This window comes from Zootoca vivipara, chromosome 1 (assembly GCF_963506605.1).
Source record: "Zootoca vivipara chromosome 1, rZooViv1.1, whole genome shotgun sequence".
NCBI classification, from domain to species: domain Eukaryota; kingdom Metazoa; phylum Chordata; class Lepidosauria; order Squamata; family Lacertidae; genus Zootoca; species Zootoca vivipara.
This window is the reverse complement of record NC_083276.1, coordinates 128,222,089-128,243,517: the sequence shown is the minus strand read 5'-3', so window position 1 is coordinate 128,243,517 and position 21,429 is coordinate 128,222,089. Positions and strand designations below refer to the sequence as shown.

At 41.7% G+C, this 21,429-nt stretch overlaps 1 protein-coding gene across 2 annotated transcripts in view; it reads right to left on the bottom strand.

The window, feature by feature from the left end:
- Window positions 1–20: 20 nt before the first annotated feature.
- Window positions 21–21,429, bottom strand: part of CCNYL1 (cyclin Y like 1) — a 30,908-nt gene continuing 9,499 nt past the window's right edge. Inside the window, exons 2-10 of one of the 2 annotated variants that reach the window (XM_035138216.2) lie at window positions 17,119–17,193; window positions 16,248–16,282; window positions 14,578–14,678; window positions 12,166–12,201; window positions 10,593–10,644; window positions 9,784–9,903; window positions 7,877–8,043; window positions 2,037–2,199; window positions 21–417 (exon numbers count right to left, since the gene is read on the bottom strand). In XM_035138216.2, coding sequence (XP_034994107.1) covers window positions 301–417; window positions 2,037–2,199; window positions 7,877–8,043; window positions 9,784–9,903; window positions 10,593–10,644; window positions 12,166–12,201; window positions 14,578–14,678; window positions 16,248–16,282; window positions 17,119–17,193 — 866 coding nt within the window. In that variant the 3' untranslated portion in view covers window positions 21–300. The remainder of the gene's footprint in view (window positions 418–2,036; window positions 2,200–7,876; window positions 8,044–9,783; window positions 9,904–10,592; window positions 10,645–12,165; window positions 12,202–14,577; window positions 14,679–16,247; window positions 16,283–17,118; window positions 17,194–21,429) is intronic. The other variant, XM_035138225.2, reaches the window with a different exon arrangement.

Sequence of the window (21,429 nt, the reverse complement as noted above, 5' to 3'; positions counted from 1 at the left end):
TCTGTGGTGTTTTTTTTGGGGGGGGGGGTGAGGGACAGTGAGGAGAAAAGGGGGGAAGACTCAAAAGTTTTTGAACCTCTTGATTTTTAATGGAGTGTGCCCATTTGAAAGAGGTTCCCTCTCCCCCTCCCCTCCACCTGGAATCATGCTCCTCTGGCTCTGGGCTTCCATGGCTTGCTGTGCTCACCCCGTCCGCTGGCTGGAAGACGCCATCACTGTTGACTTGTGAGCTTGGAGTGGAGGTGGTATCCCCGGCCGATAGGAATGCTGGCGCCACAAGATCGCAGCTTTCCATCTTGCTCAAGAGAGGATGGCGTTACTACGGCGGATCCCAACTAAGTTATCAGCACTGAATGATCGTCTCATAGCAGCTTTTGACAAATCTTTGTATTTGTCCTCACACAGCCTGGAGATAGCCTAGAAAACAAGTTCAAGCCAGAAATATGAGCACAGTAGGATGAGAACCAAGAAGCTCAGGCACCTCATCTCAGCATCTGTTTAATTGTATTGCCTCTCACTTTACTGATTCAGAAGTAGCAGACAGAAAAAACCCAACCACAAACCTAGGCTCATATTGAGCTGAATGCTTCTTCTGCAGGCCCCAGGCCAATTTACTAACTAGGTTTTTAAATTCTCAAACAGAAACATTCTTAAACAGCAGCGTCCATAAATATCTAAAGGCATCCCACACCTGCCTGAAAATGGACACTTTAATTGCATTTGGTGAAGATTTCAGACACTCCTTCTCAGCAAATAACGTCACTGTCCCTTTAGAAGGCTGCACATTCAATGTACTTCCAAGTAAAGCTTCATTTGCTTAATATATTATTTGAACCAATACCCTGACTCCATTTGCAACATTTGCTTAATCTGTATAGGTGATTTTTAGCACCCAAAGCAGCACTGTAGTTCACTCTGTCTTGTCAAGTTCATTACATATCTGAAGGGACAACTGCTTTTTCACAACTTCAGGAGAAGCAACGGGCATTCAGCTATGTTGGCAGGGACTATGTTCAACACCTTTCATGTTCTTGTTTTGATAACGTATATCTTGATATGAGAAGCCACACCACTCCATCAGAACTTCTACTTGACTTCCAAACTGGCTCACATTGTCCTGGATATGTGAAGGGATCTCCTCTTTCCCTTCAACTCGAGATTATTCTGCACACTGTTTGCACAGAGAGCCCTCCAGGTAGGAGGAGTCAGATATGCCCCACATAACCAAGGTGTCCCGAGCCTTAGCATAACCACCGCACCACATTCAATTTGCATAATTGCAGCTGAGAAAAAACACTTGCACTACACACTTCAGTCCTTACAATTCATGCAAGTCTTTCTAGGATGGAATTATATTCTCACAATAAGTGAAACAGCAGAGAGAGAGAGAGAGAAGGAGAGGGGGAGAGAGAGAGGGAGAGAGAGGGGGGGGGAGAAATGTATATAGCATCAGGAACAAGTATAAGGGAACACAGAAATTCTTCCAACAGGTTGACCCTTTCTTCTTGGAGGTTCAACGCCAAGTCACCTTTCAGAAACAGATAAAGTTCACTGAGACTGCATAGGACTGGACTGCACACACACACACACACACACACACACACACACACACACACACACACACAAGTTCATCATATGGACTGTGACATATGGAACCTGCAGGTGGGTGTGAGTTAACACAATTCACATGTCCTTTTCTTCCCTCAATTAACAAAGGGAAGTGATCAAGAAGAGGCTCTGCCATGCTTTCTTCAGGTATCATTAGTGACACCTTAAAGACTGCATGTAGTAATATACAATTATGAACAGAATGTGTCTGCCAGCACACAGAGACATAATTGTCTTAATCAACACTGTCTGGTTTCTTGACAAGAAAGGATTACCTTTAAAAGGAGGATTCCTGCAACTAAGAGGTTAAACCCTCTAATGAAACAAAACCAAAAAAGCTTAGCAAGCCACACTAATGTGATTAAGAAGGGACAGAAGCTGTTGTTACAGAAACCAAGTACCCAGCACACCGAGCCTCGGCCCATTACCTCCAGTTTCTGTGCTCGCTCTTTACTAAGGGGCTCCAGCAGAAAGTTCAGGTTGTTGTCATCTGCTAAGGAGCGAAGGTCAAAGTAGTATTTGGCGTAAACACTGGCAGGAACATTGATGTTGAACTGCAGCAGCTCCAAGAAGTGTCTTTCCATTTCATTCCTAGGGTAAAAGGAAAGGGGTTGGCAGAAACAGACAAAATAAGCATCTTAATATTATTCAGTGTCGCAAGCAACACCCTCCCTCCCCGAAAATGAATGTTGATTGCGCCCGAAGCATTTTTAATTTTTTTATGTCTTGTAGAAAATGTGCTCAAGTTAGATGCAATTTGAATTCTGGGACCTCTAGCTCGGGAGAAAAGGTTATGTTCTGTCACGCACTCACTTTGCTGACTTAGAAGCGCTGTCCTTTAGAGTTCCATTAGCACAGCTGTACACAATTCATACTCCATTCTCATTCTTACAAGACCCTGCGCTATAGTTATCAGATGAAAAGAATGATGTGTGCTGTTGATTAGCTCTGAAGAACTTGCAGACATTTTCACCAGGTTGATAACAGGAAGGGGGTTTGTTGAAATAGAGGCGACCAACAAAAGAAGTAGGCATATCACCACGGCAACAAATGGATCTCTGAAGAGCTGCTGCTGCTATTATCTAGGAGTAAAAAGCCTCTTGAGGCAACATGGATTCATCTCCAGCAATAAATAAATAAGCAAGCAAGCAGCATTAGGTAGGCGAAGGAGTTCTTTGCCCCGAGACTCCCGGGAGGATATATATTAGCACAAGACGGGAGGAGGAATTCTTTAAAGGCTGCCTTCCATGCTATTTTACTGAAATCTATCCTATGGATTCAGGCGCGGGGCAGCACCTCTTCAGAATGGTTAGAAGAGTACTTGCAAAGACCCAGAACTGGCAACGGGTCTCAAAAGTAACACTTGGTTCATATCCCAAACAGAATCTTACTATGAGTTGATACGTAGCAACATCTCCATTGGTCCAAACGTCAAAAGGCATGGTTCCACATTTGGTCAAATACAGATTTACAATGTGCGGTACGTTGCATTTATTTGAATCTGCACATTTTTTTGCCAATTCAAAAGCAGTGGAATTGTGTGCGTTTTCCACTATTATGCATTTAAAATACAGTAGAGTGTTAAGACCCTATTAGCACACTAAGCTCATTTGCTCATCTCCTAATGAGATATAAAATAATCCCCTAGCCCAAATTAGCATAGTTATAAGGATGGGAAGAAATGTCTTCAAACCCAAACAGATGAAATGTCAACATTAACAAGGGCTGCTTGTGACCTACAAAATGTTTTAAAAAGCTGTGCCGAAAGTGTTTGCTGCCGCATAAGAAACCAGGACGAAGCACTGGGCTTTCCACTACTTCTGAGCATGCAGAGTACAATGAAATATGCTAGTACTCCCCACAGAGGTCCAAGAGTTGATGGAAAGCAGGGAGAGCAAAGGTGTAGAAAGGAGAGGCGAAACTTCAGGCCCATAGGCACATCCCAGTGACAACAGTTGCTGCCTTATGTCACTGCCGCCAGCCCAGACAGTCCATATTTATCACCATATTTAAACCATTTTCAAGCAAATCTGGTTAAAACAAAAAACCCACCCCACCTCCATTAACTCTGAGCAAATCAAAAGCTGCCTATCGACTCAGACAACAGAGTTTCCCCCATAAAAAACGGGAGCAGCAAAACTCACAATTGCAGGTCAAATTTTCAATTTCTTGTTAACTCTTCCTCACTCACAAAGATTTGCAGGGTGGGGGGAGATGAGGAGGAGTATCGTTCTTTTTTATATTTGGCATTTTAGTTGAAGAGACAGAAAACAAAGATGAATGTATCATCTAGATGGCAAGTCTCAATGAGAATAGGAGCTTTGTGTGCTCTGCTTCAAGCAGGATGGACAGGAGGACCATTAAGCCCCCTGCCAGAATTAATTTCCTGCTCATATGGTCATAAAGCTTATAGAAATGTAAATCAGATAATGTTTGGACGATCAGCTGATCGGGGCTTCATTTGCCCCTTTTGTACAGAGCTCGCTAATACATTTTAATTGTGTAAAAATTACAATACTTTGCCGGATTAACAAGTCTATTAATAAGGGTTTAGAAGCTAGGAAAGGCAAAAAGGCCCCATGTGTTTGTGTTGCTTTATTTACTATCACATGTAGCCCAAGAATGAACAGCATGTCCCCTCTTTTATGCACACTGTAATCTACAGGATTAGCAGCTGCATGGCTAGAGGTTTTTCCCACTCTTATTAAGACACTCCATTAAAGCAGCTATTTATATGGCAAAGGGTTTTAACAAACAACATTTTCCCTATCCTCATTTCAGATTTCTTGTTACAGAATCAGAAGTGCAGTGCAAGGAAAATTCTGATGCATTATTCTGTTAGCCAGCTTTATACATCTTCCCCCCCCCCCTCTCCAAACTAAGAGGCAGATCTTTTAAGAAAACCAATTAACTCCCTCATCTGCCTATAACACTTCTCTTTTTCATTAAGCATCTTATCACAACTTAAAAGTCATGCTTCTCAATGCACCCTCTAGAAAAAGGGCAACTTGCTGCGGCTGGACAACTCCTTCCTAGATGCTTCTCTCAAGATTCAGAGTTAACATTTACAAGTACAAGGGGGAAAATAGCTTTGTAAAAAGCAAAAATACATTTCGCTTTGGGGGTCACCTCTGAATATTTTGCGTTCCATTTTTACAAGTTTGATTTCAGACACAACACAATAACGTTTGTTGTTGTTGTTTGGTCGTTTAGTCGTGTCCGACTCTTCTTGACTCCATGGACCAGAGCACACCAGGCACTCCTGTCTTCCACTGCCTCCCGCAGTTTGGTCAAACTCATGTTGGTGGCTTCAAGAACACTGTCCAACCATCTTGTCCTCTGTCGTCCCCTTCTCCTAGTGCCCTCCATCTTTCCCAACATCAGGGTCTTTTCCAGGGGGGTCTTCTCTTCTTATGAGGTGGCCAAAGTATTGTAGCCTCAGCTTCAGGATCTGTCCTTCCAGTGAACACTGAGGGCTGATTTCCTTAAGAATGGATAGGTTTGATCTTCTTGCAGTCCACGGGACTCTCAAGAGTCTCCTCCAGCACCATAGTTCAAAAGCATCAATTCTTTGGTGATCAGCCTTCTTTATGGTCCAGCTCTCTCTTCCATACATCACTACTGGGAAAACCATAGCTTTAACTATACGGACCTTTGTTGGCAAGGTGATGTCTCTGTTTTTTAAGATGCTGTCTAGGTTTGTCATTGCTTTTCTCCCAAGAAGCAGGCGTCCTTTAATTTCATGACTACTGTCACCATCTGCAGTGATCATGGAGCCCAAGAAAGTAAAATCTCTCACTGCCTCCATTTCTTCCCCTTCTATTTGCCAGGATATGATGGGACCAGTGGCCACGATCTTAGTTTTTTTGATCTTGAGCTTCAGACCATATTTTGCGCTCTCCTCTTTCACCCTCATTAAAAGGTTCTTTAATTCCGCCTCACTTTCTGCCATCAAGGTTGTGTCATCTGCATATCTGAGGTTGTTGATATGTCTTCCGGCAATCTTAATTCCAGTTTGGGATTCATCCAGCCCAGCCTTTCGCATGATGAATTCTGCATATAAGTTAAATAAGCAGGGAGACAATATACAGCTTTGTCATACTCCTTTCCCAATTTTGAACCAATCAGTTGTTCCATATCCAGTTCTAACTGTAGCTTCTTGTCCCACATAGAGATTTCTCAGGAGACAGATGAGGTGATCAGGCACTCCCATTTCTTTAAGAACTTGCCATAGTTTGCTGTGGTCGACAAAGCCAAAGGCTTTTGCATAGTCAATGAAGCAGAAGTAGATGTTTTTCTGGAACTCTCTAGCTTTCTCCATAATCCAGCGCATGTTTGCAATTTGGTCTCTGGTTCCTCTGCCCCTTCGAAATCCAGCTTGCACTTCTGGGAGTTCTCGGTCCACATACTGCCTAAGCCTGCCTTGTAGAATTTTAAGCATAACCTTGCTAGCATGTGAAATGAGCGCAATTGTGCGGTAGTTGGAGCAGTCTTTGGCACTGCCCTTCTTTGGGATTGGGATGTAAACTGATCTTCTCCAATAACGCTAAACCATAGCTAAGTGAATATGGTGCTGTAGTCACAAAGGATGCAGAAATTTCTACTTCCATTTTAGATCAACCAAAGTTTGAACCTGGATTGTTTTAAGAAGCCATAGTTAAGGTTGATCACAATTTGCTCAGGTTTGGACAAGACAACAAGCTGTGCTTAATCTATAATGGAAGCAAAATTCAGCTGCTGCACTGGTGGAGGAGATGGGTGACAGTCTTGAGCATGAGGCTATTTAAGACCCTAAGAGAAGCCTTCAGGATTAAGGCAATAGCCCATCTAGTCTAACATTCTGTTCTCACAGATGCATGTGGGAAACCTGCAAGCAGGATTTGAGCACATCAGCAGCCCTCTTCCAGGAATTGGTCTAATCCTCTTCTAAAGCCATCCAGGCTGGTGGCCATCACTGCCTCACTGTGGAAGTGAGTTTCACAGTTCACCTATGTGCTGCATGAAGAAGGACTTTTAAAAAAATTGTTCTGTACCTTCAACAATCAGTGCCATTGGATGTCCACAAGTTCTAGTGTTATGGCGGGGAGGAGAACTTTCTCCATGCCACACATAATTTTATCAAGTTCTACCATGCCACCTATTACCAGGCCTTTCTCAAAATTAAAAAATAATAATCTTATGCACTGCAAAATTTCTTCTCAGGGGAGTCGCTCCATCCCCTTGACCATTTTGGAGGCCCTCATTTCAACCTTTTCCAACTACACAATATCCTTTTTGAGATGAGGTGACAAGAACTGTACAAAGTATTCTAAATGCAGCCGCACCATAGATTTCTATAGTGGCATTATGATATCTGCAGCTTTATTTTCAATTGCTCTCCTAATGAATCCTAGCAGGGAATTTGCCTTTTTCATGGCTGCTGCAACATCTTCATTGAGCTATCTATTGTGAAGATCTCATTCCTGGTCCGTCATGGCCAGTTCTGTTTAACAAGCAAGGGTAAAGGGGAGCTGTTGGAAGCAAGAAGGCTTCCTTCAAAAAACTGAGGCCTTGTCCAAATGAAGGAAACAAAATGGAACACGAACCCCCCCTCCCCCAAATGCAAGCAGATAGTAAGGAATTTTAAAAAAAAATTTCAGGAACACATGGCTGAAAACATTAAGACCAACAACAAGAAATTCTTTTAATGTATCAGTAGCAGGAAATGGTCTAGGGAGATGGTTGGACCCTTGGATGCCAAAGAAGGTACAGACTATCAGCATCCAACCTAGCAACTTAAAATTTAGCTTTCAGGATGTCATTTGCCTGTGTCATTGGTGCCAACATGCACCATGAACACCGAATCCTCCCCAGCACTATGTATCAGTGGCTAATTCTGATAAACAAGACCACTGAAATTCCAAACTGTTCAGCTTAAGTTAGTGAATAGCAAGCAGAAGTCCTCACATTTTCTCCCCTAAGACCACAGCTCTATTAAAGTTTGGATTTGTGTCCCCCCCCCCTGCAAAAAGTGTTAAAGAACAAGCACCATATTACTAGGCCCGGGTCAAACTGCTAATTGCAACTGATAGGGTCTGATAAAAATTGTGCTCACGAACTACTGTTACACAAAGAAAACCACAAGAAGTCACATGCACACCATTCAAAATCTGATTTGAATTAGTTGAAGGCATATTACGTACTAAATATATCATGGAGTAAAGGTGTATTTTCAAACTATCTGGTTTAAGACACAGATGAGCAAATTTAACTAAAGCTTGCAACTTACATGTCTTCAACTGTAATATCCTTCAGTATTTGGCAGTAATCCACATTCCACACGGCCTGATCATCCCACACCTTAGAAGCTAGCAGAATAGCACCTAGAACTATTCTCTTCCAGTTACTTGGGCAAATGTCAATCTCTGCATAGGTTAAGAGCCTTTCCAAGTAAACCTGCAGATGAAGAAAACCGTTCTTAAGATTGTAATGACCCAAGAGGACGTCCTCTTTGGGTGTTCTTTGCTCCCATATTGAGCAACATGGAAATGAGAAGTGGGACTGCTTAGATTAGCCCTTTGCCCTCAACATTGTGCATGTCTCCTCTGATGTCCATCCACACAGCATTAACATCTGTAGCAAAGAGGTTTCACAACTATGCTTGTACGTGAGAAGGCTTCCCCAGAATCTATAACAGTTCAGAGTTATATGTGTGAGGTTCCCCTTGCTACTGACGTTTGCACTGAGCACAAAGCCGTCAAAGCAGAAACACACAAAACCCAGGGCAGGGCTACTTGGCATGATCTTGATCCTTGCTTCCATGTTGTTCAACACGGGAGCAAAGGACACAAGAATAGGGTGAATAAGGCATGTACAGTAAATGTTTCAGTCAAGTAAAATCTATGATGTACTAGTCAAACACCTGAAGGACTAGTTTTAGTCTGATTTCCTGCAACTTCTTCCATCTACATCACCAGAAATATTTTTGTTTTCAAGCAGACCAAACATAATGCACTCGCATTGTAAAGTGAAGATGAATAAAAAAGTATTGCGCATTTTAAGAATTCGTATTTTTCTTAACCAAGGCTAATCAAAACTACTCAACATCACTGCAAACTTCATTGCCGATATGCTCCCTATTCACATGTGTTTGAGTGTTTGCACTCACTGTACATTCAAGATACACATCTACATATACGTTTTATTCACCAATTTAAAATGAACTCCATTAGCTAAAATACATTAGAATCAAGCAGCCACACAACACTGCCATATTTTCAGCTTCAAGATCATGAACAGAAGGGGGGGGGAGGTAACTCCCAACTGACTGAAAACATTTGCTCCTTTCCATGGTGAAACAGTGCCAACTAGTGGCAGAAGTACTTTTTAATGTTTAAGAGACCGTATTTTTTAAGGGTTGCTTTCTTACATGACAGGATGCTTTCAGAAGTATTCCTAGAGTCTTACACACACATAGTGCTGTCAGGAATTGTTTCAATAGAGAAAAGCACTGGAAGCAGAATATTCCATTCCAGTTCTAGTTTATTGAAAGATTTCTGAAGGTCGTGTGGAATTTTTCACCTGCAAGCCTTCACAGGAACCATTCCAAAAACACAGCAGAGGAGGCAAATCTGAAATAGGGCCTCAATTCCAAGACATGACAGACTTACTGGCTACAGGACAGCTACTTACCTGCACAACTATTCCAAATTCAGAAGATGTAGCCCAATGCATTTACCCTCTATTTCTGCAGCACAAGAGAACTGAAGGGATGGGGGAATCAAGTAGCCTCACATGTGATTAGACTCCAATTCCCATTGGCATGCCCAATGGACAGGGATGAAGGGAGTCAAAGTCCAACAACACCTGGAAGGCAACAGGTCCCCCACCTCTGCAATGGATTTGTCTAACAGTTATTAAACAGGCAGCTTAGGTGCAAGCTTACTGACACTGCTGCAATCGACCTAGTGCATTTCTTGTATCAGGTTCTGACTGCTACAAGGTAAAAATGACAAGTAGTCATTACGTGGGACATACTTAATTCCATCTCTGATTCCTGCATTGCAGGGGGTTGGGTTCGATGACCCTTTGGGTCCCTTCCAACTCTACAGTCCTATGACTCTTAGGAATCTAACTCACAAAACTTGATTTTTAAAAAATTAAAATGCAAGGTAGTGGTAACTGAGCAAGGCTTACCAGTGTCACTATTGCACATTCGGCCGTCAGCTGCGCTGCACTAAACAGGGTACGTACAAAGCGATAGATGTGCTTGTGATCAGGGTCGTGTTTAAAGTAGTCATCTGGAACCTCTTCACGCTGAAACAGGACACAGTTCAGAAGTAATATATTAAGTTAAGCTGAACACAGTGGGACTTATTTCTGAGTAAACATGCACAGGATCATGCTGTTAGTACTGTGAAAATATCCTGCATGAATAGGTCAGTGGGTTATATACAAAGGCTGGAATCCAAATGGCTGAGTGCTCACAGGAGTTCCTTAAGAGCCTCTTCCTACTGGAGCCCCCTAATTGTGTAGGGGACACAATCTAGAACTATATTCTATGGGGACTCAAGAAGCTACAACCAGAAGGGAGAAACTGACTCATGAGCATGGGTAAATATTTTCCATAAATACCCCTCTTTGGATTCCAGTTCAAAGCTATAGAAGTCCAGCACTGCTCTTCCAACAAAACAAAACCTGTATCAGCTGTCTTTCACCATAGAAACACAGCCAGAATGTAGAACGGGGCCAATTGGCCAGGGATTACACTCTGCAGCATCACTTTTTAAAGTATAAAAAGCCAAATAGCAATCTGGTTTTGTATAGACTGAAATGCTTCTTTGCACAGAAGCTAAGAGACAAGAAATCTCTCTTATTTTCCTGAAAATCTGGCTTTCCTTATAAGCAAGCTGGAATAGACACCTGTTTCCTAGGTATCAGGGTTTATTCCTGTTCATATGGGATGCACTCAAACAATCAAGTCAAACTAAGGTAATCAAATGTACCGTGAGTGGATGTGATTTCTCATCAAAAATATCCAGTGATCTATCAGAATCCCTGCAACACAGGAGAATGTATGTTACTGGTGTTAGTAAAGCTTTTCGAAAGATACGCATTTGCATTCCTTTAAGAAGCATTTTAATACATCATAGGATGAGGAGGACTACCCATGTAATTGGTAATATGGCAATATTCTGTTCTTTATCACATTTGCCCGCGCTCTCTCCTCCATGTTGTGCACTTCTAAATGCTAACTCAAAAATGCTATAAAACTATATACAGTTGTACCTTGGTTCTCGAACAGAATGCGTTCCGGGAGTCCGTTCGACTTCCAGAACTGTTCGAAAACCAAGATGAGGCTTTTGTTTGTCTGGGAGCCAATACGTATGAGTTCCAAGGCGTTCCGCAACCACAGTATGAGTGTAATAAACTTTTAACAGCAGCATTACAGTATGCTTTGCAGTTGTTGAAAATCTAAGAAACGGTCCTGGGAACCACAATATACTCCCTTTCACGGAACAAAACGGGCAATGTCATCAAACAAAACAAGCAAAACATCTACACCAAACAAACAAACAAACAAACACCCCTCAATCAATAACCTTTGTAGACTTGTTTTCAATGCCAAGATACTCAGCATGAGCCAAATTTGAAGTTTTTAGCAAGCACTTGCATTAAGATGTCTGGGGAAATGAGTAATAGTAAGCATATGGTCAGAAGGGTGTGTGTTTGTGTGTGGATCCAGTGGCTGGATCTTGAGTAGTATGAGTAGAACACAGCTTTCCTATCTCTTCCTCACTATAGCCTCCTGTGCCCCCAGGAAAATTGGAGGACTCTCCTGAATGGGGTGGGATGTGGTACAAAGGGTTGGAGGGCAATGGACACCTTGCATAAGCAGACTTCCATTAGACTACTCTGGTTATGACCTGGGATGCTTAAGAAACCATATGGAGCAAAGAGACAACCCTCCTGCGAACAAATTTTGAGCCCATACCCATAAATTACAATATGCATATATTGCAAGGGATGCAAAAACTCAAAGAAGCCCATACAAAGCTTGTGTTAGGACTGTTACTGTGGCTCCTGTCTTTCAAGAGACTCCCTTCATCCCCAGAGAGCTATATTTAACATTAATCTCCGGCAGTGAAGTAGCTCATCATCAGCCATAGAAAGTGGCTGAAGTCCTAACTATGAAGTTATTATGCACAGAAGGTGGCATAAAAATTAAGTTACTGAATGCAAAACTCGCATCCTGTTGCACTGTGATTTTTGCATCCAAGAACTTGATTCGGCAAGTTTGTGTGTGTACTTGTTTCTCTCTCTCAATTCCCCAGGGCTCTTTACAGCCCATCAGCAATTTCTTAGGTATGAAAAATGTAGCCAATACCTGCCCATTTTAAAGTCTTGCTATTTCATATTGACACAACAAATTTTTGATTCTTAACAGCATTGCCTCTCCAACATGAGAGCCCCAATTAATAAAACACACAAGCTACAGCTACTTCAGTAACCAATGGCTAAGCTGTAGTCATGATCACTGCAATGACTTGCAAAACAAGAGTTTTAAGTGGTGCTCACCTGTTCTTTATGTGATAGTATATTGCTAATGTAACACTGTGAGGAGAGAGAAAAGTCATTTCACTGTTAGTGGTTCTGCAAGTTTAATTTTGATACAAGATTGCTGTTAGAGATAAAAAACAGATTTTATGACAAAAAACACATTAGAAACTTTTGCTTCTTCCTCTTTCCCATTTTCAACTGAACTCATTTAAAGAACCTGAAAGATATACGTGTTGAAATTCAACATGCTCTAATACAAGGTTGCCTGAACTAAGACTAAAAAATCTTTATAATGCCAGGAACTGGATCGTATAATGGAGCATTTAGTAAGAAACTGACCAACGAAATTAGCTTGTGTAGATGACTTGGCCAAGAGACCCCAAGTGGTACGCAAATATCACTAGAGGGGGGACTATTGAATAACACTGAATATTAGGAGGGATACAGGGTATCATCACACTGATGATATAGGCTAAAATCTTCTGGCCCATTTATCTTTTTTTTTTTGCTGTAAGACAAGATAGGTGGGTTAGTGACTGTGCCTCCTCCTTTTTCAAAGCTACTGGATGCTGCTCTCTCTAGGCAGACCTTTGAGCACATCTTGATGCTGCCAGTGCAGAGATTTAGATATTGTCCTTGCTGCATTCAGCTGGTGGGAGATAGGGGAAGGTTCATTAGACAAAAGAGGAAAAGAGGCTGATGCTCCGACAGCTACGGTACCATCACCCATGGCTCCTTAGGCTTGCCACCCCACACAGCCCTGCTGAAGAATCAGAGAGGGAAGCTCTGACCTCCTACACCCACTGTGCACTCTTCACTCTCTCCAGTTTTGAAAGCCCTGAGGATATTTATGTTCATGGTGCACAGTGTCTATTACAGAGGTGGAGGAAACTGTATCGGGGTGGCGGCGGCTCCACTTCTAAGAGGCCACACCTATAAATGGGCTAAATCCATTTGCATGGAATCATCCCTTAAGCAGCTTGCCCTGTATTTTAAGTAGCTCACCCTACAATGCTGGTGAGTTTCAACGGTATACAGTTCTCTTTAATAAACCTCTTTTCCATTTATAGTGTGCCCCCCATTCTACCTTTAAGCTGTAGTATAATTTCATTATACTACATGGATAAAAATAAGTCAATGAGCCAAACAACAGTATAGTAAATAAATTCTAAAAAAAAATCAAGGGGGAAAAGGAAGGATACTTCCAACACTCTTCCCACATGGCTGCTATTCTGGCAACCCTGAGTCAACTGACCCGATCTGAAATGATGCATGATGTTGTACATAAAATCTCCACTACTTCTCAGCTTCAGCTGCGAAGCCAACTTCCTCCTGCAGGCCTAATCAGCTCTCTATGGCCTAAACACACTTATCTGAAGTTACTGTGTTACTTACATGAGCCAATCTATGGCAAATCAGGGCTTTGTGTTCCTAATTACTAATTACTGTAATGTCTCAAGCACTCCAATATTTTATCAGCTAAGCATTTTAAAGTTACAAGCCAATTTTATACCCAATTCTCTGAGAGGGCAAAAATAGAAACTGTAGTATGAGAGCTCTGGACTCTACAGAAGAGAAACAAGAGAGATGAAGATACAAAAAAAAGTTTAACTATTAGGTAACTTTTCCCTGAACCAAAGAATTTTTGAATCGAGTAGTTAAGGAATAATTTGATGCCACTAGATGGCAGGCCAACCCAAGAGGCTACAATTTACTATGTGTTTTATACAGGATGTTACCAGAGCAAAGGTATCATAAAACTGCTGCATTTTACTTGGTGCACTTTGGGGGCAAAGAAAACTTTTCCTGCTCAACTTATAAAAATCAGAATTGTCAGGGGATTGTTGCGGCTACTCTCGAGTAAAGATGCTCCAGTCTGCTCTGTCTTTAAGAGCTTTATTGTGCAACTATTTACAGTGCAGACACATCAGAAAACATTACTGCCTAGTCTGATTCAGAACCCGGCAACGGTGCTTGTCTGTTTTTGTGCCAGCATAATACTCTGGGGACCCCAAAACGCCATCCCCTTGCCCTACGTCTGGGTGCATGACCCAATGTGGGCGCCGGAAGGGGCTGCGTTCCTTCTCCCGTCCTTTGGCTGGAGCGCTGCTGAGGCTCTGACACCTCGCTGCGCTGTCCTTCCTCCTCTGGCCAGCTGGGTCGGTGCCAAGGCTCTGATACGTCTTGGAGCCCCCTCTCCATTCCGCTCCATTCCTCATTCCCTCCTCCTGACCCGCTGCTTGCACTGTAACTGGGCGAAGTGCTGGTCAGGATGACTGGGGGAGGGTCCCTGTAGGGAGTCCCTCTGACAAGAATCAATCACTTTCACTAGAACTAGTTCAACAGAATACTTAACTCCTCTGATCTCTCCAGAGGAGGTGAACACGGTTCATCAGTATACCTTCTCCCCAAAGACTCAGTGGTACTTACCATTTTATTGTGCTCCTAAGATTAGGCTGGCTTACTGTGCTGTCATCAATAAATATTGTTGAACATGAACTATACTTTTTTGTAAGCTGCCCTGGGGAAACCTGTAAGGAGGGGAAAGCGGCAGTATTCTTAAAAATGGTTTCCAATACAACAATTTATGGGTTCACAGTAAGCACCCACACCCAATCCTACATATTTAAGAATTATGCATTAAAATGCTATTAAAGAAAGCAAAGATATATTAGAAAAAAAATACTTAAATGACATAGAAGAGAATATCTCTCACACCCACCCACCACCTGCCCATTTCAAGTCCTTATCCAGGTCTGGACTCCCTTGTGGCTACTATTGTAAAGAGCAGGGGAGAATACACAAGAAATGACATGTTTAAAGTTGAGGAAAACAACATGTGCCAGCAGTGTGTAATAGAGAAGCTAAACGAGGAAGGTATTCTGGGTTACTTAGACTACAAATGTTTCCCCATTTAAAGCCAATGATTAATTGTGTTTAGTTTTTGGGAAAAGAGCATAGGGCTGCCATATACCCGGATTTTCCTGGATACATCCAGGCATTTTAGGGGTGTCAGGGCAAATTTTTGCGGAATCTGGGAAAAAACAACAACTAAAGCTCAACAACTCTGTCTAGATTTTCACTTTTGGGAATATGGCAACCCTAGGAGAGTGAGTATGAGCACATTACATTACACAACCATGTGCCATCAATATTATACTTAGACAGTTATAAGCTATGAGCATCAAAAGGCTCCTCATCCCACCAAACAATTCTAAGAATGCATGTGAAAGTTGGTAGCAGATATCCTAAGGCAGGGGTGAGCTTTGTTTTGCAGAATATTTTGTTGTTAATGTACTAGAATCCCTGCGGGTTGTTTAAACAAACAAAGCACATCGTCAGGATCTTAACATTTAACATATAACTAATCTGTCTTTATGTAATTCAGATAATTCCACTGTTCCTGAAGATGCAATGTTCAGACTGAGGCCCACCCAGTCCTGTACTCTGCAGGAATTCCAGCAACTGTCAGTTAACAGGCTGTTGAACGGAAATTAAACATGAACTACCTTCTGCCCAACCGGAGCTTAAGAGTTTACTCCCATTCTACTTTGGCTGCAAAGTGTTTCTGAAACAGAAGGGAAACTGGAGCACAGAGCACTTGTTCTATCAAGTGTTGGCAGGCAAAAAAATATGGAAGTGACATGCTGAATGGATTAATCACCACTAATCCCATTAGTCACAGGTGACCCTCTCCTGCAGCTCCCACTGAAGTACACATTAATGCTCCTTCTGCATCACAGCATCAGCCATGTGGGAGACAAATTTCATGCTCACTTATTAAATATGCTTTTGCACTTGAAACAATTACATCATGTGAGTGCTTGAACTAAGATATTGTGCAGTCAACAACACCAACTAGGATTGTGTTCTACTGTGCTATGGAAAAAGGAAACTTAAGAATCATAGAATTGCAGAGTTGGAAATTCTCCCAAAGGTTATCTAGTCCAACCCCCTGCAATGCAGGAACTTAAAAATGCAGTGAATGGTTTAAACATTTGAAGTAAGGAGTGAAACTCTTAAGCTCACTGCTGCCATTTTCTGCATGAAACTAGCTGGGTTTTTGCTTACACCTTTCTTCATTTACTAGATGTACTTACATGGTTGATGTGGTTGCTTTTCCTCTTCTCTCTCACTGAAAAGGGAGTGAACACTTTTATTAATGAATGCGTCAACTTCTAAATACATTCTGTCTTTTAGAATGCAATCTGTTTAATTGCTAGGAGTATATATTCAAACCCAATGAATACCACCCAAGGTTTATCCAACAATAATTCAGTTTTCAGTTGAGCACAGTTTATCACTTCCAGGGTGTGTCAATTTAACTTTATGCTGCTTTTTTTGGGAAACCTAACATTTACTCCCAATACAAGAAAGGTTTACAAAGAGTTAGTGCCACTCAAAGCAACAGAACCTTCTGCTCTGCAAAGACAAGGGAGTTACTGCAGCAGCAGTTCATCCTATGGGGAAAATGCATTCAAGACTCTTGGTATTTCATCACTAGAGAGCACTGCTTTAAACATTTACTTGCTAAGTTTGAGCTAATCCAATTGCACTGAATTTTTATACCACGAAGAACATGTGATTACAAAAATAAATGGTGTTAACGAGTTGTGTTATCTAAAGCTACTGAGCTTCAAGCTACAAGGCACACACTCTGCCAGGATAAACCTAAGTAGATTTTTTTTTCAAGCAATGGTCATAGGGCAACCATCTCCTACTGCCAAATTCCTAAATAAGAAATGCAATCATTCCTATTCATTCTAATGAGTAGTGAGGGTTTCAAAAGAATGAATTAAAAGCATATTTTTAAATGCCTTGGGAAATGGCTATGAAGAGCAGCTAAAAATGTTGATGTAGAGTCAGTATTTTGACGGAAGTGGAAGGAGACAGAGGCATATCTCAATCAAAATCTATCCACTCTATCATGTCCTCCCCGCCTTCGTTTTAAGAGAGCAAAAGATAGCTTACCATCTGTTTGGGATTTGCTCAAGAAAATTGTGCTTGCTCTAGGATGGTCAGATGGATTTGATTCCAATGCTAAATCTGAAACAAAGAAACAGAAGGGATGCTATTCCTAAGTTTGAATTTATTTTGGGAAACACATCTACATTCCAAGAAAAGTGAACTTACTCCTAGACATCCTACCTATCCCATACTTCCCAACAGTTACATAATTAGTATCTATATAGTATATTTTTATACAGTACATTCAAACACTACAAGAACCGTATCTCAGAATAATAATAATAAGCTTCATACAGTAGTTCATAATAATCAACAGGGTGCTACCACACTAATGTTGAGCATACTGAACTGGTATTTACCTCATTCAGTTGGATTTAAAGTCTGAGTCATCAGCCTGCTCTGAACAGATCAGGGGTGGGGAACTCTGGCCAATGGGCCAATCTGTGTCTGCCATTTCTCTAAACCACCCACCCATCAGCTGATGTCACGGTGACATCAACTAATGGACAGGATGTTCTTGGAAAGTCTGCTCCATGCCAATTATTTCAACCTTTGAAGAAGATCAACACATTTTTGGGAGCATGCAGTTTTCATTGCTGTGTGATGGAGCAGTCCCTGCTAGAACCAATGTCTGCTTTGGATACAGGCTCTGACAGAAACTGTGATGAAGAAGCAGGCACTTGCTTTGCAGCACTCTTTGAAAGAGCTCTCCCCACTTTAAAGAGCACCAGAGCAATCTTTAAAGGGGGTGGCAAGACACTGCTGGAAAGCATGTGCTGACTTAAAGCAAGCATTCTTTGCGGTAGTCTCCCCCACACCTTTGAAGATTGCTGTAGCAATCTTTAAAAGGGATGGGAAGAGACTACTGCAAAGAGCATTAGATTTTGACACATGGGTGGGGCAACCCACCCTTCAATCATGTGATACCATGGTGACACCATGTGCCAGACCATCAACACTGCCTCAGCTCTTCTGCATGAGCAGCCCTCATTACATACGGTATATAACACATATTGCCCAGTGTTAGAAATTAGCCAGGTGGATTTTGTGACTGGTGCAGATCCAATAGTCACCATGTGGAGATCTCTGAATGCCAGGTTGGTGACTAGTTAAAGCAAAATGTCACTTAGAGAACGATCTGAAATATCTTCCTTGAAGCTTGAATTTTTTAAATAAATTCCATTGCAAAAAAACAAAAACAAAAAAACAAAGCACTTAAACATTCTGTTGTGGCAACTGCAACCTAGGTTTAAAGTGCTATTTGGCGATTAGATTATGTATCTGAGTTTCTAACACCGATATTGCCATGCTAGATCGGCTATCCATAGTGTGGACAAGCTAATACTATGCTTCCTAGTATAGCTTTAGGCTTCCTAAAGCATCCAGCTGTTCACCAGTAGTTTAGTTTTCCTCTCTGAGTAAACAAAGAAAGTAGCTTTAATTATGCCAAACCTTTAAAAATCTACAGGCAGTCCCCAAGAATTTCAAGAAGTTGGTAAAGAACACTTTCCAAGTATGAATGGGAAACATACATTAAAACAAATATTTTACACTTAGATCATTGAAGTTGGATTTACTTCTAAGAGACATGAGTCACCAGAAAGCTTGTAAATACGGTACTGAAACTGTTAAGAAATTCATATAAAGGATACTGAGTTGGGGGGAACCCAACCACAATGCATTTTCGATGCTATGAGGTCGTCTCAGGTCAGGATTACTTTTTCAGTTTTAACTTAAAAAAATTATGAATACACTATTGTAGCTTTATAATAAATATAAGTACCTTTCCTACCCTACCTAGCTGCCTTTTCCCCAGCCCAGTTCACTAGAGGCAGAAACATACCACAAATGTGTAGCAGCTGCTTTATGTGTTAATAGTGTGTGCCAGAGCAACTCTCGCACTTGGGTCTTGATTTTTGGCACGCTTGCAAAGATAGTTGGCCATAAAATGACCTATGCTATATAGACACAGGATTCACTTATACTTCACCAGACGGACTTAAATACAAAGGAACCACATGTGCTGCAGATTAACAGAATACACTGCAGTTTACCAGAGGGGAATCTTCAGCAGCAAGGCCCAGGTCTCTGCCAAGGAGGAACAGCTGCTCCAAGGGATTTAAATTGTAGACATACTGGTATGCCTTAGGACAGCTGACAGTGAAAGTTTATGCTGCAATGAGACAATTTCCTCTCTAAGGCACAGCAGTTTCTCTCTTTGACATACTAATATGGATATAATAATAAATCATAGAGTTGGAAGGGACCCCGAAGGTCATCTAGGCCAACCCCTTGCAATGCAGGAATCACCCCCTGCAATGCAGAATGTCCTTGCATAATTTTGAGTGGAAGTTGGATAGCAAATGCATGAATGACATTGTTACATTTCTGTCCTAGTATTGTAGAGTTGGAACATTCCCTACACACCCTGTCATGTTTCCACACACACAGCATGTGTGTTTGCCTATTTGCATATAGTGTTGGAACACAAGCTGTGTGTCTGCCTTGGGTGTGATTGGGAACACGTAAGTGCCAAACCTATGTCCTGCATCTTGTTTAATTTGGGCCTCAGTGAATGGTAGAGATAGGGGAAGCATTGGAATATGCAACTGTACCACCTGAAGTGGTATGTTTCAGGAAAAGCTCCAACTCTTTATTCTTCTGTCTCTGAACTGACATGCGCAGAAGCGATTTCCAGCATCTGGGCATGCCCAGACACCGTTTCTTGCATCTGCACATGCGCAGATGCCATTTCCGGCACCACTTGGCGAGTCTCTGCACCGCGCCACCATTTAGCGTGGTGGGGCGCGGGGACTTGCCAAGCGGGCGGCTTGGTGACCGAGCGGCTCATGGGCCGGATAAACGGCCTCCATGGCCCGGAGGTTGCTGATGCCTGGTCTATAACAGGGGTCAGCAACCTTTTCCAGCTGCGGGCCGGTCCACCATCCCTCAGACCTTGTGGGGGGCCGGACTATATTGGGTGGGTGTGTGAACAAATTCCTATGCCCCACAAATAACCCAGAGATACATTTTAAATAAAAGCACACATTCTACTTATGTAAAAAACCGCTGATTCCTGGACCGTCCGCAGGCCAGATTGAGCAGTTGTTGCTATCTGGCTTTCATGACTGAATCAGGTATTGCCTGTACTTCATAGCTTAGCATACACCATGTGAACCAGCTCAGATTATAAAGCTTCTACATAACAAATACTAATATTTCAAAGTTGGTCAGTTTTTAACGACTTTCCTGAATTACTTTTCTTAGTTCCAATGCAGCATCTGCTGTCATAAGCTGCTGCCAAATCTTATGACATTTTATAATAAAAAGCTTCTAAAAGGCTTGTCATAGGGTGCCAAACCCATTTATTTCACTGCATTTTTGTTTTAAGATGGATTTGTAATTTTTAATAATGTTGTTTCACTTCTGAAGATAGCTTGATTTGAAATAAAATCTGTAATGTAATAAAGCATGTTAAATTCTACAGTTCTTAAAGCCCAATTATGATGCACACTCACACTTACAGAATCAGTGGGGGGGGGGGGAATATTGTCTGGAAAAAATCTGACACCTTATAAATATGACACAATGGAACACATTTATTATTGAAGAAATGATTGACATTTGTAACTATGAACTAAAAAGAAAGACATCCACTTTCTATCTAATGTGCAAGAACAGTGATCCAGATTCTTCTGGAAAATTCTGAAGACCTAGGCCACGATCTAATGCAGGGGTCAGCAACCTTTTTCAGCCGTGGTCCAGTCCACCGTCCCTCAGACCATGTGGTGGGCCAGACTACCGTATATTTTTGGGGGAGGGGGAATGAACAAATTCCTATGCCCCAGAAATAACCCAGAGATGCATTTTAAATAAAAGGACACATTTTACTCATGTAAAAACAGGCTGATTCCCAGACCATCCGCAGGCTGGATTTAGAAGGCGATTGGGCCTTAGGTTGCCTACCCCTGATGTAATGCATTTAATTCTGTACTGGACTGTGGCTCTTGTCTTCAGGTGAGTGATGCTGCCATGTGAACACAGCCAGACAAAAATCCAGTAGCTTCACAATCACTTCCCTTGTTTTTAAAAGAGATACAATTGTGGATTGTACAAAGAATGCATGCTGCATGACCAAAGGTTTCGGATTATGCTTCTAGGTAGTATAAAAGGCTTTATTTAATTGAAGAAGTATTTTAACTGCCATAGCAACCAAGTAGCGGGTATGGCTGTTCGGGAAGTATGTTTTAGACAATGGGGAAATTGATTTAAATTAATCTTTACTTAAGCAGGTTAAAGCCACAGATTTAAATC